This window comes from Anthonomus grandis, chromosome 17 (genome assembly GCF_022605725.1).
Source record: "Anthonomus grandis grandis chromosome 17, icAntGran1.3, whole genome shotgun sequence".
NCBI lineage: Eukaryota > Metazoa > Arthropoda > Insecta > Coleoptera > Curculionidae > Anthonomus > Anthonomus grandis.
In genome coordinates this window covers 8160808-8184327 of record NC_065562.1, presented here as the reverse complement: position 1 = coordinate 8184327, position 23520 = coordinate 8160808, and the positions used below count along the sequence as shown (strand labels likewise).

The 23520-nt window shown below is 36.0% G+C and overlaps 1 protein-coding gene across 1 annotated transcript in view; it reads right to left on the bottom strand.

Annotated features, from left to right (window-relative positions):
* LOC126746611 (rho GTPase-activating protein 100F) overlaps nt 1-23520 on the bottom strand; it is a 358577-nt gene that overhangs the window by 9303 nt on the left and 325754 nt on the right. Inside the window, 13 exon segments of the mRNA XM_050454928.1 lie at nt 698-845; nt 7424-7641; nt 11630-11855; nt 11916-11924; nt 11926-12197; nt 12255-12390; nt 14886-15004; nt 15064-15262; nt 15321-15388; nt 21596-21823; nt 21878-22027; nt 22089-22224; nt 22291-22433. Of these exon segments, the coding sequence (XP_050310885.1) occupies nt 698-845; nt 7424-7641; nt 11630-11855; nt 11916-11924; nt 11926-12197; nt 12255-12390; nt 14886-15004; nt 15064-15262; nt 15321-15388; nt 21596-21823; nt 21878-22027; nt 22089-22224; nt 22291-22433 (2052 nt within the window).

The following is a 23520-nucleotide window of genomic DNA, read 5'->3' as shown; positions in this document are numbered from 1 at the left end:
AATATGTCCTATTACAAGTGGAGAACCCTATGCCGATATCGACATTCACCATCTTTGGGATCATATCAGGACAAAATGAGCTTAGGGAGGGGGCAGTGTAATGACATTAGCAATGCTGCGAATAGTGTTCGTAGCGTTAGTGTGAATAGCGTTCATAGTGTTCGTCATTCCGGAAACATCGCGGTGATGCAAAGGGTGCACCGCACATCACTGTAGACACGTCGAAGGTTTCTTCTTCCGAATCTTCTGGAACCATGGTCTAACGAGTATATAATAGTTATAACTCACACAAAAACGAATGGTAAAAATGCTACTATATGTAAAAATAAGTTAAACTTATTTCTAATGACATACTGTAAATTACAATATTCCTTTAGTGAGCGTGGATTGGTTCCGTTCTCTATACTAAACAAAAATAATTTAAAAATTCTCTAACAAAAATAAACCGCTGTATTTTAGAGAATTCAGAACAAATATAATTTTTTGGCAGATTTACTGCAGAATCTTCCATCACATCACATCGTATTGTGCCATGCTAAGTAGGAATTTCTCACGGAACACTAAGAAAAGCCTTCAATAGAAAGTTACTTTTTGCATATTTTTATATTTTCTATAGGAGCGAAAATATAGAGGGTGGTACGTTTTAAAATTATCCTGTAGAATCAAATAAAAATCCTATAAAAATGTGTAGACTTACCTGGAGAGGATACTATCACATGTCGGGGCTTGAGAGGTCCTGGACCTCCCTGAGAGGCCGTAGGGGCCTGCTGGCCCCCCGCCGCTGATTGTGGGCCTACTCGCGGAGAGAGCGGACGGTAGAGACCTTTGCTTGCTGATGATGGGCCCTTTAAATGAACCAGAAATTACACACAGGTTTGGCCAAATCGCAACTTGAAAAGAGAACGATTGCGTTTTTCCCACTTCCCCCCTACTAATTAGGATTTCCCCGATTTGAATGTAGAGAAGGCGGAATCGCGAGAGCACTAGTGGGATCGATCCCGAGTCTTTCTACCAACGCATAAATATATATCTCCCCTCAGCGGCCACCGCAAGTGGGAGCTCGGTTAAACATTGTTGTTCACTTTTTAATTAAGTCTTTGCCAATAGCTTTGTTCGCGGAAGCGATCCTTAACTGATCTTTAACAAATCTGATGATTAATTAACTGATGATCAACTACGCATACAGGGCTTCAAACTTGTTTGGGATTGATTACTTCTCGATGCACGCGTTTTATAATATTTTGTATGCTGTTTTGAACTTTTCAATTAACTATAATTTCAATAATTAACGACACGGCTAAATTACGGCAATTTTAAAACCGCAGTAAAATCTAGGTCAATACATATAAAACTTCTAAGTAAATTAGTTAAAAGCGTATAAAAAATTAAGTTATTAGAGGAAAAAAATTTAATATCAAAAAATATCGCAGAAAAATTAGATCCAACATTAGTTAGTATTTTAGATACCTGAAATAATATAACCATTGTAAATATCCTATTTTTACTTTTGCTATTGAAATGTAAGTGTTAAATTTTTTGTTTTACTCAACAAGAAGCCAAGAATTTTATTTTTGTTATGAATTTTTTAATTATGTTTACTTTCGTTTGTTAATATCAAATAAGAAGTGCATTTTATTGTTATTATGGAAGTTTTCTATTTTCGTTTAAATTGTAATAAATAGATAATTAACAAACAACATATTAAGAGGAATTTCATATCAATAATATTTTATTTACATATCACAAATACATGTTGTGTCGAATAATTATTTAATGTATAATGAAAGGTAAGTTATTCATAACAAAATTTCTTCGTTTAATTCCGTTTTTCATCTTTATTTTTCTGTTCTTTCCCTAATTCTAAATTAGCATTATCATCTTCAACTTCCCAAACATCCTCTTCTTGAATTTGTAAGTTGTATTATTAGTATTATTGGGTGCAATATTATGTAGTACAGCATATGCTCTTGCGCAATTTTAAATGATAGAGTTATCTAAATCGTTGCTTCATAAGACCAAAACAGTGCTCGAATATATATCTATTTTTGAATAGCTGATAAATGTATATTCTTTATCTACTGGTCAACTGTCCCCTATCACAAGACGACGTCAACAAATTGTCCAGAAGTGGATATCCGCTATCCAAGAAGTATTATTCTCACATCTTTATGGTAAAATGCCAAACAGTACAGAAGCTTGAAGTACCCTGCTGTCATGTACCGAATTTTATAATACAATTATAAATATTTACAGATATATACACAATATAAATGAATTAGACCTCATAATAATCAATAAGAAATATACAAGAATTCATGCAAATACTCGCAATAACCCTGTTGGTAGTATGACACTGCATATATACTGTATATTAAATATTAAATATCTTACCTGTATTAAAAAGTAATGTTGCTTATTTAAGTAATAGTCAGGATCGTCATCTGCTTTATCAATACGTATGTGCATACATACCATCGATTGCTCCTATTACCACAGGAAATTCATTTTCACGAAAGTGTCTTTTGATGTAAACTTTTTCATATTCGTTTGTCCACGTGATTATTTGAGCGGATAAGTTACTCAAAAAATACTATGTCGCTCTTGTTACAATCTTACGCAATAAACTTTTGGTTATGTTAAATCATTGTGCAATATGATGAACTGTGTGAAACTACGAAGTAGTTTCAAAGTATTCGTACTCAAAGAGTACGTTTATGGAGGGCACCTGACACAAGCAACCGAAACTATTATACACAGGAGATTCATAGTTATAGAGGAGACACAATAATGGTATGGGCAGGAATTTCTTTTAAGAGTCGAACTGAGCTCATCCTTCTGTATCGATTCTTATCTGCAAACTACTATGTTAGAAATATTCTAGAATCTATTGTTGTTTCAAACCCCCAAAATATTGAGGCAAATTTTATTTTAATGCATTATAATGCCACTCCACATACAGCTAGAATAACATGAAATTTTTTGGAAGAGCAGAACATTCGTGTCTTAGCCTGGCTAGCTCAATCGTCTAATCTCAATCCTATAAAGCATTTCTGGGATATGCTTCAGTGAAGAGTTCTTTACTTTATCTCCTCACCCCTCAGAGCCTCCATTTCAATTTTTTTTAAACGGAAATAGGAGTCAAGTGATACCTTAAATTAAAGGTAATTTTATTCTCTACAAAGCCCTATTTTTAATTTTTTATTTTATACATTCATTCAAAAATTATCCTATCTATTTTATTAAAAGTTGAAAATTATCGCCGTTGACCTCCATACAAAAATACAATTGTTGTTCGAAACGTCTGCACACATTAGCGAACATTTCGGGCGTTATTAACCGACATTTGTTAACAATTCTATTTTGAAGACCAAGCAAGTCAGGCTTTGTGGCAAAGACTTTGGTTTTTAGATGACCCCAAAAAAAATCCCCAAAAAAAAAGAGGTAAGATCGGGAAATCTAGCAGGCCATTCTACGGTACCTCTTTGGCCACTCCATCGTCCAGGAAATACGTCGTTCAAAAATAGGCCGAACGGCAGCAGCATAATGTGGTGGTGCTTCATCTTGTTAAAACATCGGTTTATTTTCTAGAAGGTTATTATCTTGTCATAACTAAATCTTCGGACTGAAAATGCCTTTATTTTTAAATTTAACACGACGTTTCGGTTGGTGTGTATCTCCAACCGAAACATAGTAAATCACATAAACATCGCAAGTTCAAAGATTTAGTTATGACTACTGTACCAATGTTTATCACCTTCAAAACTAGTTGTCATCTTGTTCAAGTAACTCAGTTATTCTGGGACTGATAGCGTCCTGCAGAAGTTCCAAGTAATTTTTAGCGTTAGGATTTGTAGCAATAAAAAAAGGTCTAGCAATATGATCTCCCAGGATACCTGCCCATATCAGGTAGCTGCGTATGTGTTTCTCGAAATAAATAAGGATTAGTGTCGCTCCAGTATCGACAGTTGTGGCTTTTGACTTCACCACGTAAATAAAAGGAGCATTCATCTGAGAAACAAACATTGTACAGCAAATTTCTCTCACGATTTTACCAACCACTAAAGTATTCGCGATTGTACATGACGATCAAAATCATCTTTATTTAACTCATGTACTAGATTGATTTTTGCAGCCATGATATTTGTATAATTTTAAATTTTTTTGAACGGTAATTTTAGACACGCCAGAAGCGGAAGCAATTTTTCGAACAGATGTATTAGGTTCCATCTCAATATAATCCAACATTGCAATTTCTTACACTTCATTTCTCACTGGATGTTCAACTGCATTTTTTCTGTTTTGTACTGATCCTGTTACTTGAAACTTCCTCATCAAATCCAGTACATAAGGATGATTTACCCTTTTATCCGAATGATTACCATTAAAAGCACGTGCTGCTGCTCTAACAGACTTATTTATTTATTTATTAATTAACGGTATCCACCAATTTTACAAAAAAAAAACACAAACGATACTAATATTAATAAAACTTAAAGATAATAGTAAGACAGAAATCAATGTTACAAATTAATTTAAAGAAACCTGTTAAAGTCACGAGTCACTAACTAATTTGAGAGAACTCCTAAAACTGCTAAAAGTCCATAAAAACTACTATCAAAATCTACATAGAATAGTTTTTTCAGTCTGGTCAATTTTTGCGCCCGAAAATTCGGCCTATTTAAAAGATAATCACAATCAGTCATGCCAGATATTAATTTTAAAATAAAACACAAGGCTGAATTATTACGCCTTAACTCAAGTAGTCCAAAGAGAGATGACTGATATGGCCGACTTGTAATCAGTATGACCATTAGCTAATAAAAAAGAACAATTTCTTAAGAATTTATTTTGGACTTCCTCAATATTTTCAATATGCGATTTATAAAATGAAGACCATACGGAACTAGCATACTTCAAACTAGAACGGACTAACGAACAGTACAGAACTTTATAGACAGAGCATGAGTGTTGACTGCATCTAGTTATAAATCCTAGATTTCTATATGCTTTCTGAACGAACTGCTCAGCATGAGACACAAATGTCAACTTAGAATCAAAAATTACTCCGAGATCCCTTCCGCTACCCTTTTTAAAATAGTGGAACCTATACTATAATCAAACAATGTAAGATTGCGAATTCTTCCAAAAGTCATTAAATAACACTTCGGAAAATTTATATCTAAACCATTAAGTTTGCACCATTCATAGAGATTATGCAAGTCATCCTGTAACAATTGACATTGAACATTAGAATCAATAGACAAAAACAATTTTCAATCATCAGCGAATAATAAAAATTTGCAATTTCTTACAAATAATCCTATATTATTAACAAAGATTGTAAAACTTATTTTGTTGATAATAAAGACACACCAACTTAATTCTTTCATGCTGCGTATAAACGATTATTATCAATATCACCAGGGCTAACAAAACATCGATGTATTGTTTTTCTTGATTATAGGTAACACCTGAATAATTAAAAAAAAGAAAATTTATGCAAGCAACAAAATTGCAAGATTTAAACTTTTGAAGAATATCAGCTACGTTTATTCTAGAGAACGAATTAATAAGATAAAAAAAGAGCTATGTAGAGAATAAAATTACCTTTAACTCAAGGTATCATTCAAATTCTATTCTCATTAAAAAAAATTGACATGGTAGTCTGGGCAGTGAGAGGATGATACTAGAGAAACGTAATTTTTGTCAATAAATGTCCCACTCAAAAATAAATTTGACGGATTCTTATTTTTCAAGATTTTCAGGGTGAACTGTTTTGTCTTGGATAACTAAAAAATTGCTCCTCCTGGAAAAATGTTTTTTTCAACAAACGCAATAGTGCACAATGCGCATCTACCTGACGAGAAGTCCAGGCATTTATCCGTTGATTGTTCAGATCGATCCCGCTGTTCGACTCGATTAAAGGTTGGGACACACACATTCAGATCGTGTCAAGATCCAGAGAGACGGCCGAGGGATGTCCGTCCCTCGGCACGTTCGTCTTCAAAGCACAGTATCCCGGCTCTCGCTTGTGTTTCTTTTGCTTTCATTTTGGTGGAATTGAAAAATCTGTCTTTATTATTATTTTTTAATAGTTATAATGTTAATTAATTTACGAAATAGTGAATTGGGCATGATAGACCTTGCTTTAGAGGAGGAAGAGAATGAAACCAAAGGGAGAAAAGCGAATAAAATTAGAAAAATTCACAAAGCATGGCAGACGAGATTTCTAAGGGGAGTTCGGAAAGATATTCTCTCTTCTCATCGATGATCATACTGCAGGATGACACAGTTTACATTCTATCCTGTCTATTTTATACTGCTAAATACAAACTTGAAGCAGAAACAAAAAATCTGATACTTTCTGGAGACCACCAACTGATCGCTCGGTTCTCCGGTTCGTCAAAAATAAAACTACGATAAATTTCGCTTGGTCCGTTACCAAATCGGTGACGTGACACGAAGACGTCACTATCATGTATGATACCTGTTCATATATTTTAATTGTTTTAATTCAGAACCGGATGACCTCCGTTGCTTGGCTATGTCTCGGTCCTGACACGATCCGGATATGTGCGTCCCAACCTTAAGCATTTCCGCGAACGACGGATTGTTTATTAGAATCCGTAACTTATTGTACCGCAAACGCTCAAATCAAAGCGCGCCGGCGCTCCAGTCAGGGATCGCTTCCGCGAACAAAGCTTATATTTGCATATTTTGGCAGCTAAGAAAGTTTACCTACCAGTCGTATACAGCATTGGCAAATATTACAGAAATAGAGAGAATAGTGCATTAGAAAAGGAAGTACATAACAGTATATACCGAGCTACTAAAGTATGACAAAGAAAAGACTGTATCCCCACCAGATATCGTTCCGACGCTCGTACTACCCCACAATCTTAGGGTAAGACACCTTATTGTCCATGATTTTTGTGCATGTCATACCTTAGTAGTTATAATAATATTATGTTCAATAAATTTGTGAAAAAAATATATTATTCCATTTAAGCAAAAGTAACTTTCTAAAATAAAATAGCATTTAAGTACATTAATTATAAGGTAAAAAACAAGTCCCAGTTGCACGCCTTTGGCGAACCGTTTTCAATGTTTATCAGTGGGTAACAATGGGCAAAACTCATAAATTGACCCAAAACCGGGTGGCACTACCTGCAATCAACGAAAAGAAAGAATTTTACATTGAAACTAATACCCAACTAAGGTAGTGGCATAAAATATTGGTGGATCACCAGGTACCACTTTTGCATACCTAATGAGGTTTTATTGCTCTACACACTTCTGAAATAGAGTATAGGTATACACTATTATGTAGTTCCTTTTCTAATGCATTAATTTTCTATTTGTAATATTAATTTGTCAGTACTCTATATTATTTAAATAATAAAAATTGTTAAAATAAACGTACGAGTATCTGGTGTGATGGGCCCTGTGGCAGTGGGCCTCGCACCTGCTGAAACTGAAGCTGGCCCGAGGCTGCTGAGCGAGGAGGAGGAAGAGACGGAGCCGCTGAGGGCCGAGACTGCGCGCTGCCCGGGCGGCTCCATGACGCCGCCCCCGAGGCTTCCGCTTGAGACGCACTGCGACTGTCGCCACGCGGCCCGGACGACGGCCTGCCGCGCCGACCTGTCTGGAAATACCCCCTCTCAATACCAACACTACTCTGATTATGTGTATAATATCAGTAACTTCCAGTTAAACTTGTACGAAATATGAAAAATTAACTTATATTTTTTATTGGTTTACACACAATATGAACTTCACGTAAAGGTAGATCAAAAAATTTCTCGGCCTCTGCGATAAAAGACTGAAAAAATCTATTTTCAGATATGCACTTTTCTACAAAAAAAGTCCCGATATAGCGACGTCCTAGGTCATGACTTGCATCTGCCTGTCGAGCAAATCGTATATAGCGCATTTACCATGATAGTATCGATAACTTTCTTATATGCGCCAAACTGTCCAAGCATCTAGTTAACGCTGGCTCTCCTAGAAGACGTATGGCATTCTTCTAGATGGAATCGATTAGCTTTCAAGTATGTTTAGGTGCAGAGCTTCAAATGTGACAGCAATGCTCAAGAGTTGAATCAATCTGAGCCTTGTAAAGCGTTAAAAGCTGTTGCGGTGTATACAACATCTTCATTTTAAACATAGCCCAAGTTTTTAAAAAGCCGCTTTAGGCATTCCCGCTACATGATCATGCCAAGACATATTGCTTTTAACTAACCCACCCTCTAGACCTAATAAGCGAACTGACGAAAACAGCGGCAAACTAAGCACAAAAGTCTAAAGGACACCAGCGTTAATTTCAAACCTCTGTCAGGTGTGTCTATTAACGACACCCTGGATGGATCGGTTCTCAAGGAAGCTTCCAAGCCAAACAACGAGAGTTAATGGAGCTCTGTTTTCGGAAACCATACTGACGATTGCTAATGATATTGGTGGAATCTAGGTATTTCGAAATTTGCTGGTTGAAAAGTTTTTCCATTACCTTTTGATTGTCGGGACTAAAGCAATCGGACGGTAATTGATGGGCACCGTTTTTTTCCTTTTTTCGGTATTGGTTGAATCGGCGCAAAATTCCAGTCTTCAGGAAAGAAACCTCTTCTGTATAAAAGAGAAAACAGCTTGCACAACGGTGGTGTCGGCCGACCGCACATTTTTTTAATACTATTGGCGGTATTCCATCAGGGCTTAGTGTTCAAGCCTTTGAGAACTTTTTCAAAATCTCTGGCATCAAAGAAGCCTTTATTGGCAAAGTCGGTGGTGTTTTGCCTTGTAGGTCTATGGTAGAGTTTGATGCGAGCATCTGACCCAACAAGTGGCTCCATTTCGGTCATTGCAAAAGAACCATCATCCCTAGTCAATAGTGAAGTTTTTGACCTACAGAAACCTTAAGCTTGCTTTCACTACCGATCAGAACAATCTTGATCGATTTGGGAAATTGAGAAGTTTGTTCTTCACTCTCTCATTATACTTTTCTATACAGGTATCGATAGTCTGCTTGACGCAGTTCTCAAGGCTATAAAGTCATTTGTAGGAGCCATTGGCGATAACAACATTTTTGAGTCAACAACAAAAATGCTGCTTATCGCAAATAGCCTTAGTGCAACTTTTATCATACCACTGTTTGTTGTCTGAAGACTTTCCATACCTGCCAAAATCACCAGTGAAATCTCGCTTGCACACGCTGTATCTTGATCATTAGTCCTGAAACAGACATCATTCCAAGGAAACAAAAAGAGGAGCTGTTTCAAATGTCTTAAGTTGGCTGATCTATACTGTCAAACTATATCGCTCCATAATCCACTCGTGCCGCAAGTGGATCTTGGATTTTCATTTCTAGTTCACATGTTACGGTTATTAATATGTAATCTAATGTTAGGTTTATCTAGTGATAGATGTACAGTAATATTGTACGAGTTAGGAGCAAGAAACAGATCCAGGAGGCTAGAAAAGTCTCTCTGTCCATCAGGGATTCTGGTGGCTTCCATATAAACTACGTTAGACAGTGACCAATCGCGAAGTCCTCTGCTTAGCGCCCCTCATCAACAGTCCTGTTAGAATACGTTAACTAGTTGACATTGTCAACCTTAAACTCTCCCGCAATGAAAATTTCTGCACTTGGATGGTTTGCTTGCAGATCGTTGATTTTATTACCAAGGTTGGTGAGAAACCTTCTGTAGTATGTATCGTTGGATGGTCTGTAGAGAAAGTAGAAATACTTTGTAGACTCTTCAGTTGTTATTTTGAACCACATAATATCAAACACTAAGGGTTCCAAAGCTTCTTCCCACTGGCAAGATATGTCACTTCTAATGAAGATCGCGAGTTCGAAGTTTGGTACTAAGTTTACTACTAGCTTTGTTGTGGAGGCAGTATCCAGGATTCAACATATATATACCTTACTTATGTCCGAGTTCACTTTTGTAGACTTCAAATGCGAGGTCTGTTTGTTTGCAGATGTTGGTGCACGGTGTTGGTTGTGTATGTTCATGTTCAAACCTCTTATATACACTCTTAAATGTTTCGTTAAATCCTTTCTTTTTTTTTCACTTATAAAATTAATTGTATTAGAAATCTTTTAGACAACTTTTTTATTTTTCCGTTTTTCATATTTGGGCTTTTGGGCAGTACCAATTGCATGTTCCGCAATGTAAATAAATTCAATTTTCAGTCATGACTAGAGTCATTAGACACCTTGACAAAGTAATTAAGTTTTGTTTTGAGTTCCTCGATGTTTTGCAATCAGACAGATCATATAGCACTACGTTAAAGCTGTAGCAATAATTTGTGAAGAGCCGGTGTTATAACAATGTTGTACATTTTATAAAGAGTTATTGGGAAAGTATGGAGAAGCTCTTAAGAATTGGGATTTTACCACCATTAATCATTAAGATAGAGGCCGTTCTACTAGTTGCCTTATAAAAGTCTACGATGGTTTACTTTTCATTCGTTGCTAACTACGATTTTATTTGACTGTTTTTGAAAAATTTCCAAAACAGTCCATTGAAATAATTTACAATTTATAGCAAATACAAAATGACGTGTGCCGAAATTGCACAAGTAAAGTCCACGAAAATAGAGAAGAAATCGAGAATACAGGAGTTTGATAAAGAGATACAGTGTCACCAAAATTGTTTACGATTACACTGGAAGCCATTTTCAACAAACTTGAACTAGTCTAATAAAAGCTTACAGGCAATGGAGAACACCTAATACATTTAAGATTGGTAGATGTTTAGTGATAAACAAACTATTGAGTTCCGTTTATTTTTTATCAAAAATTATTTGAACTGGGCAAAGTTATTTAAACCACCTTCTAGAAAACACAATATACCTTTTCATCGTCCGGTCATGAAAAATAATAGTATGATACTAATTTATATTTCCAGTAGGATGGAACATTACGGTTTAGTAGGTCGAGAGTGGCGTAATTGAATGACTCACGCGGTAACCAGATTTAACTCTATTAGGCTTTATACTTTGAAAGTATTTGAGAAGCAAAATTTATAAAACGATTTGATTTAAAAGATCGAGTTGCTCGAAAATGTACAGGTATTAGTGGACAAACAGACGCATATTTTTAGCAACTTCTAAAACACATTCTTGAGGATGTGATTGACAGAGCTTTATTAAATAAAAAAAAATACGAATAGGAACCAGAAATAATGACATCAACATAGAATGAAAAAGAAGACTAGGATTAAAATCAAAAATATCCTACAGCACTTGAGAAGCAGTGTGTGCTGCCAGTAATATTCAAAACAGTAATAATAGCAGGAATCACAGCAGTAGTAATAGCAGGAATCACGGACAGACGTAAAACAGAGAATAACAATAAGAGTAACACGAAGATTATTGTGGTGAGAAATGCTGGAAACTACATCGAGAGACTGAAAAAAGAATGAATGAATGAATGAAGACCAAGTGAAAGAAGATCATCAAAATTATATACTGAAGAGTACTTTGCAGGACAAAATATCAAGCTTTATTGGATTAAGTTAAAATTTGTTGAGGTGTTCTGTTACTAATTGGTCTTTTATTTATCTGACCTAGTGATTAAAGTCAAGGTTTAATTTTAATAATATTGTCATCAATATCAACACATTACCTGAATGATGTTTAGGAGTAGGCCATATTTGCAGCAGATAACGCAATACGCTGATTGGTTGTTGATAATCCAGATCATGCGTTTTCGACGTAGGCGTCATTGTTTCAGCAGATTGCAACATTAAGGGCGGAGCTAGTGCCGTCGCTAAATTTTGCGCATTCATTTTATTGCGGTCCGAAGCCGAAACCACTAAGGCCAGGTGGTCCATGATGAAAATCAAGGTTGCCTAAAAAAAATTGTATATTTATGAGAATAAAAAATTTGAGTTTTGTGTAGGATTTCTTACTCTATTGGATTCTCGGCAAACAATCAAGTATTGAAAACATAAGTTTGGCATTGCCTTCAGGATCATCGGGCAAACATACTCCAAGTGCATCAACCATCATTTGATATAGGCATTTAGAAAATAGAGGCTCTGGCAATTCCCTGAGATAATCCTTAAGTACCCCGGTAATAACGTTGATGTCTGGAACATTGTCCGGACTTAGGTCCACTGATCGGCTGTTACGCTCAAATGCTTCTCGAAGAATGCGCTTTTTAGTTGCCGAGCCACATAATCGATATAATCCTGTAAAAGTGTGTTATTTAGTTCGTCAAGGATACACTTATTATAAAAAATACTTACCAATTATGTCGAGCCCTCTCCTTTTCCACTTCCTCGAACATCTTTTTACAATTATAGGGATATTTTGTTGGCTTCCGGTTACTAGTCCCGTAGCGACTCCTCCTGGAACTCCTCCAGTCTTATTCTCTCGATTTACCTGAAATTGCAGAGCAGGTAAAATAAAATACTATGTCTTTGGATTAAATATTCTGATAGAGTACATGAACTTTTAAAACGGCAAACAATTTTTATCAATGTTTGAATGTCCCGACCATAAAAGATTCCTTTATAACAGATTCAAAAGTTAAGTTAGGAATCGTCATTTGTGTGCTAAAGAAAGTAAGAGGAAAATGTAAATCGGTCAGTATATAAGATACTGTACTCTCACGAGATGTGTTACTTTTATTATCTGGTTGGAATTTGGTTTTATTCATATGTTTAGTTGCTATTAGATTTAGTTATTAGACGTGGCAATATTGAATCGGCTGTAACTGACGGGCAGTGACAAAACCAACACGGTGTGTCAACAGGCCTTGATTTTGCTCTTCAATAAATGGTATAATTTGAAGTAAAAACGAGTTACAGCGACCAAAATAGCTTTTATTTCAAGAACCCAATGATCAAACAGATACAACACGAGACTAAGAGAAACCGCTCTACCGATACCACTCACAATCATTCCATAGAAAGAGTAATCCTAAAGGACTGTGGCATCATAAACTGATACGCAATCTGCAACTTGCGATTTTTTCCGAGTAGCAGGTAACGCCTTGTTGCCTGGTTCGTTACTTCTTGCAGAACAGGACTTTCTGTGTTTCCGCTGCCAAACACCTTTCCACATGTTCGGTCATCTCCATGTTCGACTTCCCCACTAAGGAATCTATCGAGATCTACCAGTTCACCGATGATACAGCCATTTCAACATCTACTACATAAAAAAAGTGACTGTCTGAGTCAAGCAGTGGCTTCAGCCACCTGGGCATTACACGCAAAACAACAAGCACTTCAAGTCAAACGTTCAACTTTAATAGCTCTACGCGCTTCTATACTTAATCACTCAGGACTAGGCTTAGAACATACAAGGTGTGAAGCCAATATTTACTTATGCCTATACTTCCTGGACAAACATGAACAATAGACCCCTCAAAAGACTTACCAGACTACTGCAAGACCATTTACCTCCTAAAGTCGGTAACATACGACGATCTAGTTATAACACACTCCCACATGACAAAAGCCCACTCAGGGACAAGCTACCAAGCTCCAAGGAACATGAAAGTCAACTAAAAGACACTTATCGCAGAGGACATGAAAAGCTGTCAAAGGATGGAAAGCTAGTAAAACATGACCTGCTTTAGCAGAACATAATACTGCTCAAAGAATGGGGGTAAAGAAAGCAATACTTTTAACCCAAAAAGCCAAAGCCATGTTAAGAAAAAACTAAGAAAAGCCTGCAAGTATCCGTTCTAAATTATTATGCAGTCCACTTTTCTCTTCTGACTTTATTAAACGCTATCCAGAATAATTTAAGTTAAATTAGTTTGGAAGGGATTGTCGTTCTTGTTTTACAAATAAAAAATAAGCAAATATGTTGCTAATCTAGGAATATAGCAATGGAAAGGCTAAAGTAGTAGTAAATGAATAGGGCCATATCGTAATCCTATCGTATAGTATCCAAATCGAAGAATCCGTGATAGTGAAGTGTTTGGGAGAACTTTTAATTAATCACAAAAAAGTCTGCTACCTCAATTTCCATAACAATTTAACGGATACTGTTTAATGCAATTTTGTGAGGATCCGTTAGGTGGGCAGAATGCGGTAGATCAGAATAAAAAGTTCTGGTTCTGTTTAGGTAAGTTTTAAACAACAATATTACTAAAACAGTTTGGTAAATCATTGACTTTCACAACTGTAAGTAAGTAATTTTTGTTTAAAGACCCCTTTTGGATTGGCAATCTTCACAAATTAAGTTCAAAGTTCAGTGGTCCTTATTATACTTAAGTCTCTAGATTTCAGATGAATATGAGCAAATAAGCCTCTAGCTTTTTATAGTTATCACAATTAGTTAAAGTTAGTTTCATCAATTTTTGAACTTCAGGTACTTTGTTATATAGTGCTGTTCTTAAAAGTTTCAAATACTAAGTAATTTAAAAATAACTGAGAAAAGTTTTAATCTAATAACACAAACTGTGGATATTGTCGCGATCTTAACAGCCGCATATATATACCAGCTCTATTCTTTGACATTTGGGAATCATCTCGATTATCGGAAAGGAGCGAGCGGCGGGCAGGCCTAGCGACATCTCGAGGCACACGTGGAAGGTTAGAAATGTTTTTGGTAGTGTTAAGTCATTGTGTTTAGTGTGTACGTTTGTAAAAAATTAGTTGACTATTTTTGTGTGTCGACGCTTTCAACTCACGTCTAAATGAACAGTAAAAACGCTGCAACAAACACAAAGTTATTATGAATTAAAAAATGGAAGGTAAAAATACCTTTCTACTATTTTGTCTGTAGAAATTTTTTTCTGTAAATCTCAAACTTGGTTTTTAAATAGGTAACCAAGTTTAAAATTTACAGAAATGCTTATATATAATGCTTTGGACCTATTTTGTTGTTAATAATCAAAATTCTTTATATCAGAATGTACTTACCACAGTCTCAAGATCAACTCCAAATAACGGAGTCGTTCTGGATAAAGTTAAGGTAGATAGCGGTCTTCTTCGATACAGATTCTGCGAATCAGTGTATCTCAGTCTCAAGTAGAGTGTGCCTAAAATAGCAAATCCGTAAATTTCACAAAAACACTATTTTGTTAAAAAAAAATGAGACCTCTAGGTTCAATTTTAAGAGCCAGCTGATGTATGGGTCCGGATTTGAGCAGAGTCGGAAGATACACCGAACCTTTGTAGCAGAGCTTGTGTCTATACTGAGGGTCCCACGAGTAGATTAACAGATCCAATTCCCTGTTATTAACGAGGTCTAGTTCAAAACTTTCATCCCAGTCGAAGACTAAATCCCCCGTGCGAACCTGAGATAATTATTATAATGTAGTTTTGGAAAGTAAATGATAGATATTCCTTTCTTACCACAGTCCTTGCCTTGTGAACTCTGTCACATTCCAGTACACAATATAAGTCTCGTAAGCCTGTTGAACCTAAAACAGAATTTCATTAATGAAACCAATTCTATATCCAAAGTTACTTGGAACAGTATTAAACATTTTTTCAAAACGGACAACTGACTGCGTCTGGTAGTTTGACGCTACCTGCTGTTAAACTACCAAAAGGCTTATCGTGACACAAGGTGACCGAATGTGGAAGAGACGAAGATAAAATAATTGCATCCTAATTAATTATGAATTGAATCATACGATACGAGGGTTACGATAATTAATGCTTTGTATGGAAATAATCACTGTGCCTTATTTTATGTATTTAGTACTTCTTCATCCATATTTTTAACTATATATTAACTATATTTTAGCCTGTTTCGGAACCTATTAGGGGGTTATAATTTCTTCAAGCAGATTTAAGCAAATCTCGCCAGTCATATTTTTTATCTAACCAATACCAACCCAATTATCCAGTTTCTCTGGATATGTATTATCTCCAAAAGGCGTAGATTTTTATCGCTTCAGTAGCATTCACTTATTATTGTTTGAAGAGCATGATGGTTGAAGGATTGGTTTTAAAATAGTTAAACGAGTTTTCTGATAGATAGGGGCCAAAGTAAGTAGACATTTTTTTTTCAAATTAATTCTTGGTCCCACCCGGTATAACTCAATGCAGGCTGGTGCCGTTCGAGTTTTATACAAATGATGTAGGAAATAATTTTAAAATAGTTAATTTACTGTTCATTGATGAGTTTAAGCTATAATGAGAACCGAAAAAGGTCATATATGAGCATGGAGCGTTGTTCAATCAGCAACGATTAAGCCACATCGTATCGAGCGATATCATTATATCGATATTGGCAAGACCGCCAATACCAGCTGGTTTTCGTAATTCCGGAATGACACAAGCGGATGTACCGCAAATCTGCGTGTATAAGGAGCCGCGTCGTCGCTGGGAGGCTACTTAACAGTTTAGTTGAAGTTCAGTCCAAATTATTGGCACAATATTTAGATCGAACATTAGTAGTAGTAAATAAATACGATGTAAATAAATATTTCTAGTAGTCTTAAGTGGTCGCGTTTAGTGTGTACGTATAAAATAAATCAGTTGGCTACTTTTTTGCATCGAGTATGTTAATTCGGTGCTTACGAACGGTAAAAACACAACATTGGTGTCAGGTTGTTCAAAGATGGAAGAAGGTTTGAGAACGAATGACTAGAAAATTCCGTCAACTTGAAATCTAAATTACTGAAAAATTCTACAAAACTGGATGATAACTCTATCACACTAAGAAACAAGTTTCCTTTGAAGCCAGGTTCGAGAAAAGATTTTGAAAAACAATGGAAATTTAAAAAGGCAGCTTGGGGAAAAGTGAAGAGAGAATTCTGCCAGCTTGGAAGAAAATATTTTGGAAATTCAAAAGGAATTAAAAAAGAAAAAATGCAGGAAAATATTCTTCAATAAAAAAGCAAATTCTTTTATTAATGGAAGACAGGATCCAGAAAGTTCAAAACAGACAACGTTTTCGATAAGCTTCCCTGTAGACCTTCAACAGTGGACAAGTGATTCCAAAAGAGGAATTGGTTAAACGAATTTTGAGGAACCGGTTAAACTGATCATTAGGGAGGTTCCCTCCGGTTAAATAGATCATTAGAGAACCTCCCTAATAATCCGTTTATGGAAAACGTAGCCGCCAGGACCAGAAGTTGAAGTACCGGAAATGTACCAAAAATCACATAAAACGACACTGGAATGCAAAAGGGCGATTGTTCACCTGAATTTAGCAAACCATATCAAGAAGACCCTATCGGAGCATTATTATGACCAGGCATTATCTGCGGACAGAGGAGAAAAATGCTTAGTTGTTAAGAATTACCATTATCGATGATGCTTGGCAAAATTGCGATCTTATAGTCTTAACCTGGATAAATGAGTGGAAGAAGCCAACTTGGAAAGAAATTGCCAAGTATTCTCCCAATGTCAAGTCAGATTGGGCACAATGAAACTCCTTAATTGTAGAAAACGGACTCTTGCGGCGGAAAATAGTTGAGCACGACGGCAAAGGGGAAAGAAGACAAATCGTGGTGCTTGAATACTGGATTTCGGAGTTGCTAGAGAAAATTAATACCGATGCGTTAGCAGGACATCTTGAGTAACAAAGACCCTGGAAACCGTAAGGGAAATATACTACTTCAGCACATGGTCGAGGCGTAGGTATCCTCTTCCAAACCAGGAAGCGTCTAGTATGGGCGACGCTTAAATAAAGGAATCGATTTGCCCTTTGGAGTTACATTCAGGCCTAGGACAAAAGTTAAAATCTAGCTTGTTTAAGAAAATCTGTAAGATGCTTGGAATCATGAAAATGAGAACTACTTACTGCTATACACCAGCAGTCAAATGGCATCGTGAAACGAATGAATAAAATCATTAATATTATCTGCTGGCTTATCGATTGGCCCATCATGAAAATACAGGAGAGTCTCCGGCTCAAACATGAATGTGAGCAGAACTCCCATGTTATTGTGAAGTTTGGTTGCTTGCCAAGAACCGATGTTTCCGGGGAGACCTACGTCAGTGAGCTGCGTGGAAGAATGGATTTTATTCATAATCAAGTGCGCATTTACATTCAAAATACCAGCAATCGAATGAGGAATACATATGATATCAATATATAAGACCAGAGGTATAACAACGGTGACTTGGTTTGGCTTTATGACGCTAAGAGGCGGAAGGGTTGGTCACCGAAACTTCCTTTGTTTGGTTGGTCCACGAAAACAAACATCCTGAGATGGGCCATACAAAGTCCTGGAAGCCATAAACGATGTTCTTTACAAAATACAAAAGCCTTTGATAAGATCTAGCTCGAATCATTCACTCCAACCGACTGACTCTTTATTATGGAAACCACGAAGATGCTGAGCTGCGGCAAATCGAACCAGAGCCAGATCTGGCATTCGATGAATTCATGGCCCATCATTCTAATGGCCGAAAGAGTCGATACGGCGTGACCTTTGAAATACAGTAAGACCCGCTTACTGCTCGAGCTGAGTATGCTCTGGCACATTGTGTGACTAAGGATTTAGATATATCAGGAGGAATAGCTGAGGTTTTCCCTAGAAAGTTCGAAATAATTCAAGAGCATAGTTGGGCAAGCACGCAAAATATGAAGAGACTAGTAGAAAGATCTTCTACCTTGTTACCAAGAAGCCGTAACATCAGAAGACAATCTATAAAGACTAGACGATGATATGAGTTCAGTTATAAGAGGGCACCCTTCTGCCGATATCGAGATTTACCATCTTTGGAATAATTTCGAGATTAAATGAGGTTAGAGAGGGGGCAGTGTAACAATATTGGCAACGCCGCCAATATTATTCTTGACTGTATTTCGTCATTCCGGTATGACACAAGCGGGCCCAATTCATGACATCCCTGGATACGCGTGGAAGGTAAGCGAATTTTCTGGACAATAATCTGAGGAGTATAATTATAAGCTACCGCGTCGCTGCTAGGATTTTAATTCACATCTTAACATATGGTAAAATACGGTTAATTAGTATACACGCTTGAGCAATGAAGGTCTTCGGTGCAGAAATGCAATGTTTAACTAGCACTAACAAGTCTGTCACAAAAAAGAATGACGTCGTTTCTCCCTCTAATAACTACAGTTTTACAGTCGAAATTGAATGTAGGCGTGAGGCGTATTGCATTTATCCTCTCAGCGAGAGGATCAATGGGGAATCGGAGAATCCGTGAAACATTGTCGTTCTCTCTTAACGTTATGCTTTTAAATTTAAAAAAAAAGCCAACTTGTTAAAATGGTGCATACGTTATTTTATTAAGTATACCGCATGTCAAGGCGAACGCTGGTAGAAGATCCCTTTGATGTGTGTCGGAAAAATCGTCTTCAAGGATAATATAAACAAATAAATAAATATGTCTTTATTGGGTATCAAATGCACATTACATTACAGTTGCCCAAAAAGGCGAAGCTTACCTTACTTTTATCTCTTAACCCTAATAATAATTATTACAAATGTTTTGACAAACAAGTAGTTATAGTAATATAAAAATTATCCAAAGAACAAATTGAGAGAAAGAAAATTAATTTAATACATTTGTAAATCCACAGAGAACAAAAAACTAATTGTGCAATTGTTCCTCCAAGAACAAAGTTTTATAATCATTTTTAAACCGAGATATTGGAATGAAAAATTAGGTCTAAATCGATTATAAATTACTACGGCAATGTACCTTGTAAGTATAACTACGTGAGAAAAAAACTTTGCTATGGTGTGGCAATGTCAGAGTCTTATGTCTTATATCTCTATCATGAATCGCATTTCTTGGAATTAATTTCTCTAACAGATATTTTGGCTTTTGGTTTTTATAGAGTCGATACATAAATGTAAGAAAATGAAACTTAAAAAGAAATGACATTTTTAGCCACTGCAATCGATAGATATATATGGCACAAATTTTCTTAAATTACACACAAATCGACAATACGTATTTTGTACACGTTCCAGTTGCTGCTGAGTTATTTTATCAAGACAAGGATAGTAAACGATAAAACAGTAATTTAAAATGAAACACTAACGATACTGAGAGTTTTTTTCTAGTCCTAAAATTTAAAATATATTTGTTAGCATAGAGCAAATGCATACGCAAATAGCACCTCTGCAAGACAGCACTATTATGTCCTTGGAATCTTAAACAAGAATCAATAGTTAAACCTAGAATCTTGACGCTCTTAGCAAAAGCCAAGGGGTTATTATCATATTGAATGTATATATTTTTTTTCAATGTTAGCATGACGATTTTTATTGGCAAAAAGTAAAACGTTAGTTTTATTGGCATTAATATTATGATGGTGTTCTTTCGAGTAGCACAAGATTAAGCTTAAGTCTCTATTTATACTTTCAGAAGCCCGTTCTATGTCATCTGGATCGAAATAATGAATTAACTGAGTATCGTCAAGGTACTGGTACACCTCAGAGCTCTTTACGACTAAAGAAAGATCCGAAGTATATAGCAAAAATAAAAGAGGTCCTAGAATCGATCCATGAGGAACTCCAGAAATTATGAGTTTCGAATCGGAGTAATTGTTATTGACACGTACTCGTTGAGTACGATTCCAGAGATAGGACTTAAAAAAAGAAAACTCCATTGCAACCATAAAACTTTAACTTGGCGACTAACCAGTCATGATCGATTATATCGAAGGCCTTTGAATAATCTAAGGCAACTAAAATTACGGCCAGTTTTTTATCGAGAGCCCTTATTATGTTGTCTATGATGTTCAAGAGGGTGGTTGCTGTACTGAATCCTTATCTACAGCCAGACTAGTTAGTTGGAAGTATGTTATTATCAGTAAGATAAAATGACAACTGTGCATAAACAACCCTTTCCAAAACCTTCGATATTATTGGCAATAAACTTATAGAGCGCAAGTCCTGTAGGGTTTCGGGATTACATATTTTGGGTATGGGGAACACAACTGACTCACGCCAAGGCTGTGGAGAGTAGCCTGATTCTAAACAAGTATCTATGATATTTGTTATATGGTCAATAATCTATGGCAGACAAAGGCGTAGCATTTATAACGAAATGCCATCGCAACCTGAGGTATTTGACCGAATATTTAGAATTATTTCATAGACGGTATCTTGATTAACTAAGATAAAACTAAATGTTTGATCGGAAAATTTGTTGCTAGAGTAGTAATTAATTCTATTTTGACAAATGTTAGACTTATTAAAAATATTTATAAAGCAGTTATTTATTGCATTGGCATCACATAAAGTGGGAGGAAGCTGTTCCTTAATATGTTCCAACGATAATGATGGCTTGGTGCGCATTAGCCATTTATACTACATCTACATGGTATGGCAAACTACCCAACGGCCATTATTGGCTGATATTAATCATGTTGTCTGGATGCGGCTTTAGAACAATGATCTGTTTAGTTGTCATCACCATCGAACTAATTATATTTATCATTACACAATCACTAAAATATAGAACAATTTTACCTCTTCGAGTTTGGTTGCCTTTTTTTGAGTGAACTTTGCCGTCTATTTTGAAAAATAAAACTTCACGATGACTCGACTTCAAAGCTGATGCCCACAAACTCTTTTCATGTAATTTTAAGTAATCAGAATATTTTTTAAAAATATAGCTGTATAGATAGTTTATTCAATCTAATACATTTGTAAAATAACATAAACTGTAAAATTATAACTTACCAGCAACTGTTGGCACTCCGCCACTGGGTGTGACAGGAGTTGTGGCAGCAGAAGTACCAGTAGAAGCCCTCAGACCCCTACCAGCCAGTAGATGAACCCATAGCATGCCGCTCACCGGCTCACCATCCTCACTGGAGGTTAAAGTACCTGTCAGCTGAGAAAGGCCTCCGCTAATGGAAGTTCCACCACCGGGAAGGCCCGGTTTATCTATCTTATATTTAAGGAATTCTGAAATAAATTTAATAAGTAGTTTTGATGATATTTGTTATAAAAAAAACGAACCAGCCGGGTTAATATCTAACTGTCTTTGCCCTCTAGGTAGAGTACCGCTTGGTGTAGGTACTGGACTTGGCGCAGCACCGGATCTAACGCTATCCAAGTCAAGTAGCTGACGCATCCTGCGCATAGAAGGTGATCTACTGCTACTTAATGCTAAAAATGTTAAGTATTATTTTAGTAAGCAATTAAGCATTAAAGAGAAATTTGGTTTTACTTCCAGAAGTCGTGATATGTTGCGTAGACAACGACCTGGCTGGAATACTGGGTTGTTGCGATCTTGTAAAATGACGGTCTAAGGTCGACGTGGCACCAGGTCTGCCACCATACGAACTGTAGATGCCACTTTCCATCTTGAAATGTTCAACACGTTTTTATTAAAATAATGATCGCTATCTTCAAAATATAGATTTACTTACATTTTTGAGAGCATCGTGTATATTTTCAGCACTGTAAGTAAATCTAGCTGCCCTTTGTTGATTTAGAACATCTCTAGATGCTCTAATTTGCTCATAGATTGCTGAGGTAGATGGCGTTCTGCTTAACCATTGCCTATACTCATCTGTAAAGTAATTTACAATAGGTATTATATGGTTCATATAAGTAAAAATCATTATTTTTCCAAGAAACCGTATTAGTAGAATGTAATGGTGTACTATATAAACTGCAGGGAATAAGAATTTGGTCTTTTAAGCTAGTAAATCGGCTTTTATTTTAATAATTTTAATATCTGCTATACTCGATTGGCCGAATATACAGGTCTTGTCAACTCAGATCTTGGGTGCAGAAGATATTAATTTGCAATAAGAAATCTAAGTTACAAGTTAAAAAACAGGACGATAGTGTATCTGCTACTTCACCTTTACTAGCTATAGGCTGAAAGGCAAGAGAACTGGTTATCAGTGCACATTAACATGTTATCCCTATATAGCAACAAAGTAACAGTAGTAGGAGTCTATGCAATAAACGATAACTATGAGGTCTCTGGAATGAATTTTTTGAGGAACAGAGTAATAACAACAATTGGAAACTCAAGAGAAAAAAACTGGGTTAGAGACCTAAACGGCAAAAGAGGTAAGAAACAAAAAAAAACAACATAATTGCCCCGTTCGGCGAAAAAGTAGTCAACGGTAAGGAAAAGAAAGAAAAATAGGACAAGGGAAAATAAGAAACATGGGAAATCAAGTCTATTAGGGTCAACGATTTTCTAGGAAAGCAGAAGAGTACAGAGACCTGGAAAATTATAAAATCCCTAGACAAGAAAAGAAAAGAGATATATTTGTGCCAATCCCACTGCAGCAGTGAAATAAGTATTTTTCTAAACTATTACAGGAATAGAGGCCCGAGGTACCATAGAGAATAGCATTATCAATTAGAATAACTGTGAACGAAGTAAAAACACTATGCAATCTTTAAAAAAAGGAAAAGCGCCAGGGTATGGAAATATCTTGGCAGAATGAATCAAAAAAGGAACTAACAAACTGTACCAACTATTTCGAAAATGTATAAATGGAATGACTATACCCAAAGGGAAAGAGAGACAATAGTGATAACTATAGAAGGATTGCCGTTACTAGTACGTTAAGCTGAATATATGGAAAAATTGTAAAGAAAACGATCGAGCTGGAATATTGTAATACGAAAACTAA